Below are 13,822 nucleotides of genomic sequence, written 5' to 3' on the forward strand. Positions count from 1 at the left end.
ACCCAGCTAATTTTTGTATTTTTAGTAGAGATGAAGTTTCACCTGTTGGCCAGGCTGGTCTCAAACTCCTGACCTCAAGAGATGCGCCCGCCTCGGCCTCTCAAAGTGCTGAAATTGCAGGTGTGAGCCACAGCTCCTGGCCAGCTTTTATTTTTATCTCTACCTTTCCTTGTCATATTTAGGTTTTTTCAAAAAACATGCATCAAATACCTAATTCTTGGATTGGGATGATTGGTGCAAAAAAGGTTGGAATATATGTTTGTTTAAAAAGGTATGAATTGGCCGGGCGCGGTGGCTCAAGCCTGTAATCCCAGCACTTTGGGAGGCCGAGACGGGCGGATCACGAGGCCAGGAGATGGAGAGACGATCCCGGCTAACACGGTGAAACCCCGTCTCTACTAAAAAATACAAAAAAAACTAGCCGGGCGAGGTGGCGGGCGCCTGTAGTCCCAGCTACTCGGGAGGCTGAGGCAGGAGAACGGCGTAAACCCGGGAGGCGGAGCTTGCAGTGAGCTGAGATCCGGCCACTGCACTCCAGCCTGGGTGACAGAGCAAGACTCCGTCTCAAAAAAAAAAAAAAAAAGGTATGAATTACAAAGTAGTAAGTAGACAATTATAGTTTCTAGAATACTTAAACATAAATCTGACAGTTTTGTTATTTTCATTTTAAAGATGAAGAAACTGATGTTTATTGAGATTCATTTATGTATAGTCAAACAGCTGTAAGTAAATGACAGAACTAAGAATTTTTGAGGCCAAATTTGTGCTTTATTGAATTATAATTTCCCATCAACTTAAGTATAATTTTGCAATATCCTATATGGAATAGCTTTGTATCCTTTTTCTGAAGTAACTTCAAGCTAGTTGATTGGAGAAGAATACACAATTTTATAATTATATAAGAATTAAAAAGTTTAACAAAAAATACTCTCTAAGGAGCACGTTTTAAAGGTTTTTCTTCACTTTGTCCTAATTTTATTTGAAACTTCTGCCATACCTGTCCCCATTTTTCCCTTCAATGAGTAGTTACAGAATGTAAGGCAGTATGCTATACACCATGGCCACAGAAATAAAAGTCATAGGTGAGAATATCCCTCCCTCTGAGAGTATGTAGTGTATTTGAGAATCTTAAGGGATATAGTAATGCCATTTTTAGTAATTACTATGTATATGTATGTCCAGGATTATGTGAAAACAAAAAAGAGTAATAGTTCTCACAAGCAGGGTAGTGTGTGAAAAGGAGGAATTAACAACTAAGCTGAGTATCTAGGAGTGCGCCAGACAGGGAAGGTTGTTTTAGACTGAACTGTTTGAGCAAAGGCAAAGAAGATGCAAAAGCATGGCAAGAAAGACTTCAGTGGTTCCAGAATGGAGTGAAGTGTTCTTGTAGAGACTGGGAGAAATTGGAAATCAATTTCTGAAAAAAAAATTTGTAGTCCTAGGTATTTGAGACTTCATTTTGAAGTGTAAAGAGGAGCTATAGGAAACTGGTATTAACAGAGCTGGATTTTAGAAAGTTTACTCTAGCAGAATATAGAGAATGAGTGCTACAGAAGTTAGACTAATGGCAGTAACCAGTCTGGAAAAATTTTCTTTGTAAATTCTTGATTGGTTATTCTCTAAGTAATACAATTATTTCCAGTGTACCACAGATATCCCTGAAGGTCAAGTAGAGTGTTCTAGCAGCTTAAATAAATTAGACATTCATTTAATTGATACCAAGCATATTCAAATATTTTGATTTTTAACTTTTTAAAAAATTACAACTTTTAAAATGAATATACAATCACATGCCCCTTAATGATGGGGATACATTCTGAGAAATGCATCATTAGGCAATTTTGTTGTTGTGCAAACATCATAGAGTATACTTACACAAACCTAGATGGTATGGCCTGCTAGACGTTTGGGCTATAACCCATCTCTGGTATAGCCTATTGCTCCTAGGGTACAAACCTATACAGAGTATTACTGTACTGAATACCTTAGGCAGTTGTAACACAAAGGTAAGTATTTGTATGTCTAAACATAGAAAAGGTATAGTAAAAATATGGTGTTATAATCTTATGGAACCACCATCATGTATGCAATCCATTGTTGACTGAAACATTGTTATGTGGCACATAATTATATGTATATTTTTCTAATTCAGAAACAATGCTCTATTTAGAAGCTAAACTACTTGCAATACCAATACTTTGGGAGGCAAGGTGGGAGAATTGCTTGAGCCCAGGAGTTCAAGACCAGCCCGGGGAACATAGCAAGACTCTGTTTTTACAGAAAATAAAAATTAGGTCTGCGTGGTGGTGCAGGCCTGTAGTCCCAGCTACACTGGAGGCTAAAGCAGGAGGATTATTTGTGCCTGGGAGGTGGAGGCTGCAGTGAACAATAATCACACCAGTATACTCCAGCCTGGGCAAAAGGTTGAGACCCCCATCTCTACACATAATAAAAATAAAAGATAAACTAACAAATACCATAATCCTACTCATTCAGAGTTACAAATAATGTTGGAGTATATGTCTCCATAGCTAAATCTTTGCATTCATCTTTATTCACTTAGAATATATTTTTACAAGTGTAATTAGTAGCACTAGGCAAGTATTTTGCATTATAGAAACATATTTTAAGACTTTTGTTATATCACCAAATTGCTTCCAAAATTGGTATACAGTTTGCATTTTCTTTTTCCTTTTTCTTTCTTTTTTTTTTTTCCACACAGGGTCTTGCTCTGTTGCCCAGGCTGAAGTGCAGTGCTGTGATCACAGGTCACTGCAGCCTTGACTTTGTGGGTTCAAGTGATCCTCTTTTCTAAGCCTCCTGAGTAGTGGGGACCACAGACACACACCACCATGCCTGGCTAATTAAAAAATATATATATATTTTTGTAGAGGTGGTGTCTCACCAAATTGCCCCAGCTGGTCTGAAACTCCTAGGCTCAAGTGGTCTACCCACCTAAGCCTCCCAAAGTGCTGAGATTACAGGCATGAGCCCCATATCCAGCCCAGTTTACATTTTCAACAGCAATTGATAGCATTATTATTTTACTACAGTTTGGCGTACTTAAAAATATACTTTAAAAATGTCCTTATTCTACTATTTTCCTCTTGAATGTTCCCCCCACCTCACCCCACCATGGAAAATTGAGAGAATTGCATAGTAGAGCAATATGTTTCCATACCCAGGTTCAATAATTATCAAGTCATGACCACTCATCTTTACTCTTAAAATCTGTTACGTGAAAAAAAATGCCGATATACAGTATTGGTGAAAATGTTGAGAATGATTACTGTTGTTGTGAGTGAAAACTTGATAAATTTGTCAGTATCTAATAAAATTGAAAATTTGTGAACTTATAACCCCAAACTTGTACTTCTTGATGCAGGTACGCTCTTAGAGTGAAATTCATGTAACTAAGGAATAGTGTGTAAGACTGCTGTTGCATATTCTTTACAATAATGTGAAAATTTGAAAACTTAAATAAAATTTGTAAGAAGGTTGATGAAGTATGAAATATTCACATGATATAACATTTATTAAAAATTATACAATAGACCTTAGTATGGACATCTCAAATTATATTTGATGCAAAAGCATTTCGCAATATGAGAGCACTTACCTATATTTTTCTAAAACTGCCCTTAATGTGTATATGTATGTGTGTCTGTAAATGAATACAGGTATAAAAATTAAGTTGAAGGATTTGTACTAATATCATAATAATGGTTGACTCTGGGAGGAAAGGACAATAGGTTGGCAGTCAAAGGGGATTTTAGTTTTATCTAGAATACTTTTTTTAAAAAAGCAAATATGATAAACTGTTAATAGCCATTAATTGTTGGTTATAATAGGTATGTTGTATTCTTTGTAACCTTCTAGTATTATTTTAATTTGTTAAATTAATAATTAGTGAAAGATGGTTACCTTTTATATGATGCAGCTATGAAAAGCTTTAGGTATTTTGGGTTATGGGATAGTTTTGAGTTAAAGATAGAACAGCTCTGACACTAGAGTGCAACTGAAATTTGAGGAGAGCCTACAGTACCAGAAGGAAAAAGAATATAAGCAGGGTAATAGGAGGTTGTTAAAAATAAATACTGCTTATTTCGATGTTTTTGACCAAGGTAGCCATATTTCTAGAATAGTGGAGGAAATCACTGGTCTTACTCCTTATTTGGTATCACTTAATGCCTGACATGCAGCATCTTTATTAGCAGTCATTCAACAAATGTAAGTATTTTGTATACAGCTGTGTACAGGGCATACAAGAGCCTTACTCTTGTGTTAGAAAGTAGTTTTGTTTGGCCTTTTAATTCTTGCCTGGGTAAAAATACACTCAGAGTTGGCTGGGCACAGTGGCTCACACCTGTAATCCCAGCACTTTGAGAAGCCAAGGCGGGTGGATCATGAGGTCAGGAGTTCAAGATCAGCCTTGCCAAGATGGTGAAACCCTATCCCTAATAAAAATACAAAAATTAGCTGGGCACGGTGGCAGGCACCTGTAATCCCAGCTACTCAGGAGGCTGAGGCAGGAGAATCGCTTGAACCCGGAGGGCAGAGGTTGCAGTGAACCAAGATTGCACCACTGCACTCCAGCCTGGGCGACAGAGTGAGACTCTGTCTCAAAAAGAAAAAAAAAATACACCCAGAGTTTTAGCTATCCAAAGGTATTTTTTGTTTGTTGTTTAGTATTACCAGTACCATGAACTGGATCTATAAAATTTTACATGGATTTTTAACTTTGTGCTTTTATTAGTTGCATCTTTCGGCTATTGTGCTTGAATTTACACTGTATAGCACATAAATTTCCTCTAGTTACTCATTCTATGGTTGACCCTAGAAACAAACAACACGAGGGCTAGGGACACCAACTCCCTGGTTGGTCAAAAACTCATGTATACCTTTTGAGTTCCCCCAAACTTAACTAATAGCCTACTGTTGATCAGAGGCCTTAACGATAACATAAATAGTTAATTAACACATATTTTGTATATTATATGCATTATATGTGGTATTCTTACAATAAAGTAAACTAGAGAAAAGAAAATGTTATTAAGAAAACCATAAGGAAGACAAAATACTATATAGGACGAAAGTAGATCATTCCTGAAGGTCTTCATGTTGAATAGTAGGCTGAGGAGGAGGAAGAGGATGGGTTCGTCTTGTCTCAGAAGTGGCAGAGGTGGAAAAAAATCCACATGTAAGTGAACTAAGTGAACTTATGTGGTTCAAACTTATGTATTCAAGGGCCAGCTGTATATTAATTTTAATCCTGAACTTGGTTATAACTTTTTAGAGTTTGGATTGTATTCCAAATATAAATGGGCAGAAATTCAAGGGATTATGGAGTCACTAAATATTAGAGTATAAAGAGGTTTTCCAGTAACCATCTCCAGCCCCTCTTATTTTTTAGATGAGGAAATTTAAATGCATCAAGACTTAACAATATGTGGAGCATTTCTCATCTAGATCTTAAAAATGATTTCCAATTTAGATTTGTGTATTATCAGTTTGACTAAATACCAAATATAAAAGCAGGTACTCTATGTTATGATGCTTCCGATAATTTATTTAATCTTTTCCTTTTCTCATTTTCGATTTTTTTTTTTTTTTTTTTTTGAGATGGAGTCTCACTCTTGTCGCCCAGGCTGTAGTGCAGTGGCGTGATCTCGGCTCACTGCAAGCTCTGCCTCCCGGGTTCACGCCATTCTCCTGCCTCAGCCTCCCGAGTAGCTGGTACTACAGGCGCCTGCCACCATGCCCGGCTAATTTTTTGTATTTTCAGTAGACATGGGATTTCACCGTGTTGACCAGGATGATCTCGATCTCCTGACCTCGTGATCCGCCTGCCTTGGCCTCCCAAGTGCTGGGATTATAGGCGTGAGCCACTGCGCCTGGCCTCTAATTTCTTTTCCTTTTTTTTTTACTCAGTGTGACTAGCAACTTGTAAAATAATATGCCCTTTTCCATGTTTCAGAACATGATTGATTTTATTACGTAGTTTTATAATAAACAAGTTTTCATTGAAATACTTTTTCATAATGTAAATTATATTGAGTATTTTAAGTTGGGTGAGGCTTAAGGTTGGATCTATAAAACTTTGGTTGTAGTATTGAAGATAACCTTAGACTACACTGCAGCCTGACCAACCACCGCCAGATTTACCATCTGATACAACTATGTTACAGTTATCATCTGTTGTTTCCCAAGCTACAATTTCCTTCTCAAACTGTGGCTAAAACCCAACATTTGATGATTGTTTTCCACCCACTTCAACATTGATCTTTGATCCTATGGCAAACTTAAAAGTGCCTTTTTTTTGCCAATAATATGACAAAATTGTATTGGGCATCATCAGCAGTAACATCAGACTTTATTTCAGTGAATAAAGATGAAACAGCTGCTTTACTGTCCAGCTCAGCCTGCATGCATTCAATAGAGGATCATAATATTTTCCAGCTTTCTCTAAGTAGATATTTTTCTGTGCTTTCTGAATATGCTATGGATATCTTTTGTCAGACAAAATATAGAGATTTTCAGTATTCTTCAAAAAAGTTGGAGTATCCATATTAACATGTACACAATCAGTTTGTAAAAGTATGTTTCTAAAAATGCCATTTTATAAGGATAACTTTATAAGGATACTTTTCCATTTTTTTGAGAACATAATTTTCAAAGTGAATTTAAATTTTATCTTGCTCTTTCCATATTATTTTAATACTTCTTACTAAAACTTAAGTTTTCTGGGTACTTACAGGCTCTTTGGTTTTCACTCAGAATTTTAATTTAAAATTTAAGTGGATAAGCATTGCTGTGTGTGTGTGTGTGTGTGTGTGTGAGAGAGAGAGAAAGAGAGAGAAAAGTCGGGGTGCAGGGACAGATGAAGGAGGGAGAGATTGATTGATTTAAAATAATGAAGTCTCAGCCCCAACTTGTGAAGTACTGTCCTCAGTATTGCCATGTTTAACCTTTACTGCTTAAGAAATAGTTAAAAACTAAAAACTAAAAAGTTTTTCATTTTGGCTTTTTCCAGCAGCCTGTGGTAGCTATTCCTCTTGTTATGCCAGTTTGTAGAAGGAAAGAGGATGAGGTGTCTATTGGAAGTGCACCCTTGGCAAAGCAGCAATCATATCAGGCCTCTGAATATGCCAGCAGCCCTATAAAAACAAAAACGGTAACAGGTATGTGTCAAGTACTGTAAAGGGACTATGATTTTACTCCACTTCTAAGCTAGCAAGTTAGCATCCACAGTTTCATGGATGCTGGCCAAAGACATGAGACTCCTCAGCTGGAGACAAAGAACTTTATTATCCACAACGTTAGCAATAATCACAGTATTAGCATTTTCTTGTGTTAGTGCCCTGAGCCCAGTTTCCATAAGGTGACATGAAAGGGGCCAGGAATTCTGAATTTAGGGAACCTGAACCTTTTATAATGGATAGAAAGCGTGCCTGCCCTTTCCTCCAGAGGGAGGCGCTGTGTCTCCTTTGCGAGGGTGTAAGCACACTTGCCCTTTGCTCAGAAGCAGGATCATATTTCTGTCTTCTGAGGCTATTCGCTATACAAATATCCTTTAAAACACAGTAGGGAACAAAGACAATCACTACCTCTACTTAAGAGACCCATGGAGAATTGTCTCTCAATAGTATGTTCCTTCAAGTGAATTCTTGAAAACCACAGTACACCTTAATCATCTTTCTTCCCCTTTCTCTCATATTCTCTGCTAGATCTTCTATGCAAATATAAAGTATGTGATCACAGATTTTGAAATGCATCTGTATATGCGTGGAAAAGTTTATATGTAAACTCATACCAATCACATATCAATTCATAAATGATACCAGTTGATCTGATAATTATTTTGCCTTCTTTATTATACTTTATGTTTTTATAAGAAATTAATTTGTAATGAGGGAAAATAAATAACAAAAGCTAAAAACGTAATTTCTCATCATTATTTATAAAATATGAAAACATAACACATTGTTTTTTATTTTAAATTATTAATATGAACTATGGTTCTTTTCTTTAGAATTAAGGATAATTGCATTTTATGTCTTTGATGTTCCCCCATCTTTAGAACCATCAGATATCCTATAGGTATTTTTCTTATAGATAAGGACATTATTATTTCACCAAATGTATATTCTCACTCAAGCTTGCATAAAAATTAATAAGCATCCAGCTAATGCTTGTGATTGCCCTGTTTGGTGACTGTGAGCAGTCACCAAAGGTAAAAGGCCTTGAGTTGAATATAACATTTATTGTTTATGAATTCTATTTCTTCCCCCTTGGGTGCCCACTATTTTTAATTCTCTGGTGAACTTGGCAGTGGTACTCTCTCTTTTCTTGATAATACTCTTAGCTAAACATTTTCTTTACTTAGAATTATGTTTTAACACTTTATTTTTAATTAAAGGATATAATCTTTTTTAGATTAAAAATATATTTTATGATTTCTTAGAGTATGTACATACATCTAAATGTAGTTATCAGTCACTGTTTTAATTATTATTTATATTGCATCATAAATTGTAACGAGTTTGTTAAGGTATTCATAGTCTTTTGCACATCTGCCTACCTTTTTTGGTTGTTGGTTTTTGTTTGTTTTTTAACTAAGCCATTTTCAGTAGCATTAGGTATAAATCAGTAGCATTAGGTATAATCACATTGTTGTAAAATACACAATTTATTTTTTAACTACATATTACAGTGGAGAAATGTTAATTTTATTTCTGAGTTCTTATTAAAATTATTTTTAAAATTTATATCATCACAACCTATGGTCCAATTTTGATTTTAAGTTCATCCCCAACAAGTTATATGGTGATTTTGACACATGAATAACAAGACCTGCTGATACTGCACTGGGTTTGATTTTGCTTTTTAATTATTCAGTTAGAAGCAGACCTTTTCCTCTTCCAAATTCAGCCAATGTTAAGTGGCTAGCTGCAGGGGGACATGTGTTTAGGGCTGGGGATGTGTTAACAACAGAGAATGCCACTATTTCAATGATATAGTCACATAGGGTGGACTAAGCCAGAATAAAGACTTGCTGCTCCACATGAAGATAATCGATTTTCACAAAATTCTAAATAATCTTCCAGAGAATCTGTATATTCTTCAAAACAACGAAACCCCTAAAAGCTATGACATTTGTTTACCCTAGGTTTTGAAATGTTATAAACCTTAATTTGGAATTATTCATGAAAATTTCTGGAATGGAGATGAAAACTTAAAAAGCAGAATACTCCATAAATGATACTTAAAAGATATAACCCATTTTATCTTACATGTTTATGTATTACTTCTCATGTCAACGTAATAAGTACAGAGTTAAAATAATAGAAGCCTTTTAAATTTAAGACACCTTGACTATTGCTAAGATAATAATAAATGAAGACGTGTGATAATGTTGTAGATTTGGTAGATAATGCTATAAATTCAAAGTATAGAACTTTAGCTTCTGGCCATGATAGATTAATAGGGTTTAGATTTATATTCCTGCTGTAAACAACTAACAAACTGGATAAAATATATGGGGAAAATTCCCCAGTTTCTGGACATTGGATAACAGGCAGTGCAGGAGTGTGATTCCTCATAGAAAGGAAACAAAGGTGAGCCCTAGGATTTCCCTAGCTTTCTGCCTCAAGGCACGTTTCAGAATACAGAGTAGAATAGGACATCTTAAACTGAGCTCAGCAGTCTTTCTGAGTTGTAGAGACAGGAACTGAAGTTTAGGGAGGCAGAAATGACTAGAAATTATAGAATAAAATTCCAGAGATGGAGAAAGTGATGCAGAAAAAGAGCCCCTGGGGCGATGAGACCTCACAGGGTTTGGCAAAGAATAACCTTGGAGCTGTGATCTTAATGATTCCCACCCTTACACAGGGCAGAAGGCATTGAAGTTCCTACTGTCCATCGCATACCATTCTCATTGGTTATTTAGGACATTCAGTAGAGACCAGAAGGGCTAGGCCTTAGCTGTGGGGCTAAACTATTTATAAAGACTACCCTAGACTCACCTTAAACAAACTTGTAAATCAGCCTCTGAAGGAAACAAAATAGCAAGTAACTGTTACTATTAAAAGGAATATAATACTGTTGTAGCCCAACATCATTAAAAGGAATACAATAAGATGGAGACATACAACTTAAATATAACCGTGCCAAATATTCAATAAAAAATTACTAGAGGTGCAAAGGAGTGAGAACTACCAACAGGAGAGAAACTAGCCAATAGAAATAGGCTGAGAAATGACACAGATGATAGAATTAGCAGGTATATTAAATACCTATATGTTAAAACAGGTATCATAACTATGTTCAGATATTTACAAGAAGTTGCATACATTGAGGAGAGAAATGGAAAATATATAAAAGAACCAAACTCAATTCTAGAGATGAAAAACAAAATATCTGAAATAAAAATTTAGTGGAATTAGATGTAGAGTAGTAGATATTGCAAGAAAAAGAGATTAATTAACTTGAAGACATAGTGATGGAAACATGCCAAAATGAAGCACAAAGAGAATAAAGGAAAATAAATGTACAGAGCCTTATTGAACCATGGGATGATAATTAACTATGGTTGTGAGGGTAGGGCTCACTGAAAGTTCACATTTGACCAGATACTTGAAACAGGCGAGGAAGTGAGCCATGTGGATATCTGTGGATAAATGATTTGGAATTATCTATGTATCTATATCTATATCTATATAGGAATAAATGATATACTGTAACCCTTTCGTTTTATAAGTAAGACTATTGAGTCACAAAGAGGTCAAGAAACTTATCCAAGGTTAAAAAGATATTTAATGAGACTTTTTAAAAACTGAAATTGCCAGAGTATAGGAAGAGATAAAGCAACTTATCCAAGGTTAAAAAGATATTTAATGAGACTTTTTAAAAATTGAAATTGCCAGAGTATAGGCACTTCATGATTATTTCCTTCTTTCGCTCTGAATATTTCCTTCTTTCTTTCTTTCATGGCATAGGCAGTCCTGCAAATCAGGTCTATGCAAATTTTGTCATCTACTATTTCATCTCTAATACCTAATATATAGCCAGCCAACTTCAGTGCCCTTTTTATTTTTTTGCTAAGGAATTACTCTAAATTTGCAGCCCTGTCCCGTAGCACTAAGATAGTGAAAGATTTTGCATCAGAGTTACCAAGATGCATACTACTGGGAAACACCTTTTATGATCGTGTTTCATAATGGCATTGATAGTTCCACCTTTCTTTATTTGAGTGCCACTCACTGGTGCACAGTTAAGTTCCTGGATGAGACTCAAAAGTGAAACACTACTGTTGGTATATACTTCTTGGCCTTGATATAGCCTTAAATATATTCCAGAATGCTGAGGCTTCTACCAAAATAAAAAATATATATATGATCCTTCAGATGTTTCAGTTTTTATCAGGCATATGGAAAATCTATCTCTTATGCCTAGGTCTTCAAGAGAAGTAAATATGAAAAATCTTGAAATCTTAAAAAGTACATTGTTTATATTACAGATAATAAAAGGCTTTAGATTATTGTTATTTGTTTTTAAAGAACCTGTCTTTGGAGTATGATCTTTGGTTATTGAGTAGAATATTTTTTCTTTCTTTCTTTCTTTCTTTCTTCCTTTCTTCCTTTCTTCCTTTCTTTCGTTCTTTCGTTCGTTCGTTCGTTCTTTTTTGAGATGGAGTCTTGCTCTGTCGCCCAGGCTGGAGTGCAGTGGCGTGATCTCGGCTCACTGCAACCTCCACCTCCCAGGTTCAAATGATTCTCCTACCTCAGCCTCTTGAGTAGCTGGGGCTATAGGCACGTGCCAGCACGCCCAGCTAATTATTGTATTTTTAGTAGAGACGGGGTTTCACCATGTTGGCCAGGATGGTCTCGGTCTCTTGACCTTGTGATCTGCCTGCCTTGGCCTTCCAAAGTGCTGGGATTACAGGCATGAGCCAATGCGCTTGGCCTGAGTAGAATATTTCTAATTACATTTTTTTGCTGACCTCATTTCAAGATGTAATATTTTAAATTTATGCCAAAGTTTAATAATATAGTTATCTTGTTTAGGCTTAAGTTTGGCTGAAAATATCAGACTACTCTAAATAACGGTGCTTTAAACAAGATCCAATTTTGTCTCTCATTGGAAAGTTTAAGCAGGCATCCTAAAGCTATTATAATCTTTCAATATCAGGAAGCTTTTTATTCTACTTTGAGTGACCTTCATTGCCAGGCTTGCCTCATGGTTCATGATGGTGGCTTCAGCAGTTAATCAAGTCTGCATTTCAGTGAGCAGAAATGAGTACAGTGAAAGAGAAAGCTATTTTCTACATCATTAAGCACTACCCAGAAGTTGCACACCCCATTTTGTTTATATACTCTTGGCTAGAAGCTAGTTACATGGTCCTATCTAGCTGCATAAGAGGTCTTGCAAATGTAGTGTGTATTCTTTAAAGCCATGTACCTGGCTACAACTTGTGTTTTCTAACTAAGAAAGAAAGGAAGAGTGGATAGTAGAGATTATTTAGCTGCTTCTACCGTAGTAACTTAAAATGGAAAATCAAAAGCTGAATTTTGGGAAAAAAAAAAAAGAATAAAAATATTTTCCTTTAGTATGCATATCACAAGACAAAGCTGGTTAAAAAATGTTTTTAGTGTTGCTTAGATATTTCACACTAAGAGATATAGACTTGGGAGTCGTCAACATATGGATCATAGTGGAAGCCACAGAGTGGTTGAGATTTCTCAGGAGACCCTAGAGAGCAGGATGGGAAGAGAGTGCAAAATTACATTCAAAGGAACTCTTTAATGGAAGAGTAAGGAGAAGGAGCCAATGGAGAGAGTTCAGAAGCATCACTATATGAGAAGTAGGCAACAAAGCTACATGTATATGTGCGACACAAGTCCAAAGAGTTTCAAGAAGAAGGTGGATGTGCATGATATGCTGTAGAGTCATCAAGAACAATGAGGCTGACAAATAGGCTGTTCGTCTGTGGCCAGTTGGCCAGAGGAGTTTTAGTTGTTAAGGAACGGATGTGAATTGAAGGAGGGACAACCTATGTACACCAGTCATTCAAGAAATTTGACTATATAGTCACTTGGGGTATGTATATAGCAATAGAGATATAAAGAGACAAGGAGACAAAATTGGAGATACCACAAAGACTGAGGATAATTTATACAGTGAGATCACAGGTAAGCAAGATCTAAAACCCTGCACAGATGTGAGACTTAACCATTTAGGAAAAATCATTTCTTCTTTAGGACAGAGATAAGAAGATAAGACTATATATCATTATAGATTAATTTAGTTATTTTTCTTTCCACAAACAAGTACTTATGTGGGACAAGTATTTTTTTTTTTGCACTTTTACAGAATCTAAGAGATCGAAAAATGTATAATTTTCTCAAGACAAGCCTCCTATTTTTCTCATACAGGGAACCAGTTTTTGAGGTTAACTTTGGAATGCCCTGGCTGAGAAGAGGAGTTCATTCAGGTGGTTAGAGGGCCCTAAAATTTTATTTTTTCTTTACAAATGTCATTTGAAAATATTAAAGCATGAAGGTAGACATTATTGTATAATATAAAATTGATTTTATCAGGGATAAAAGATGGTTTTAAAAAATTTTACTATTTTAGAACAGAAAAAGGTTGAAAATAAAGTATATCTAATGAAGTACATCTAAAGTAAAATAACTTGAAAATGTAATTCAGAAAGTCATCAGAGAATTTAATGAAAATATATGTTTACTGAGTTGTTTTGTACATTGTAAGAAAAATTATTTTTATTTCTAAATCTAAATTCAAGGGAAAAAGTATTAGCAGT

General features: G+C 35.5%; 1 protein-coding gene across 36 annotated transcripts in view; it reads left to right on the forward strand.

Annotated features, from left to right (window-relative positions):
• The window catches only part of VPS13B (vacuolar protein sorting 13 homolog B), an 857,597-nt gene that overhangs the window by 354,180 nt on the left and 489,595 nt on the right, over positions 1-13,822 (forward strand). For 27 of the 36 annotated variants that reach the window (XR_012416560.1, XR_012416558.1, XR_012416559.1 and 24 more), the window contains one exon: positions 7,034-7,181. Coding sequence is in view for 27 of the 36 variants with exons in the window: in XM_073999176.1 (XP_073855277.1) it covers positions 7,034-7,181 (148 nt within the window). In the remaining 9 variants the exon portion in view is untranslated. Of the gene's footprint in view, positions 1-7,033; positions 7,182-13,822 lie in introns of those variants that run through there. The other 9 variants (XM_073999181.1, XM_073999174.1, XM_073999190.1 and 6 more) reach the window with 2 other exon arrangements.

This window comes from Macaca fascicularis, chromosome 8 (assembly GCF_037993035.2).
Source record: "Macaca fascicularis isolate 582-1 chromosome 8, T2T-MFA8v1.1".
Taxonomy (NCBI): Eukaryota; Metazoa; Chordata; class Mammalia; order Primates; family Cercopithecidae; genus Macaca; species Macaca fascicularis.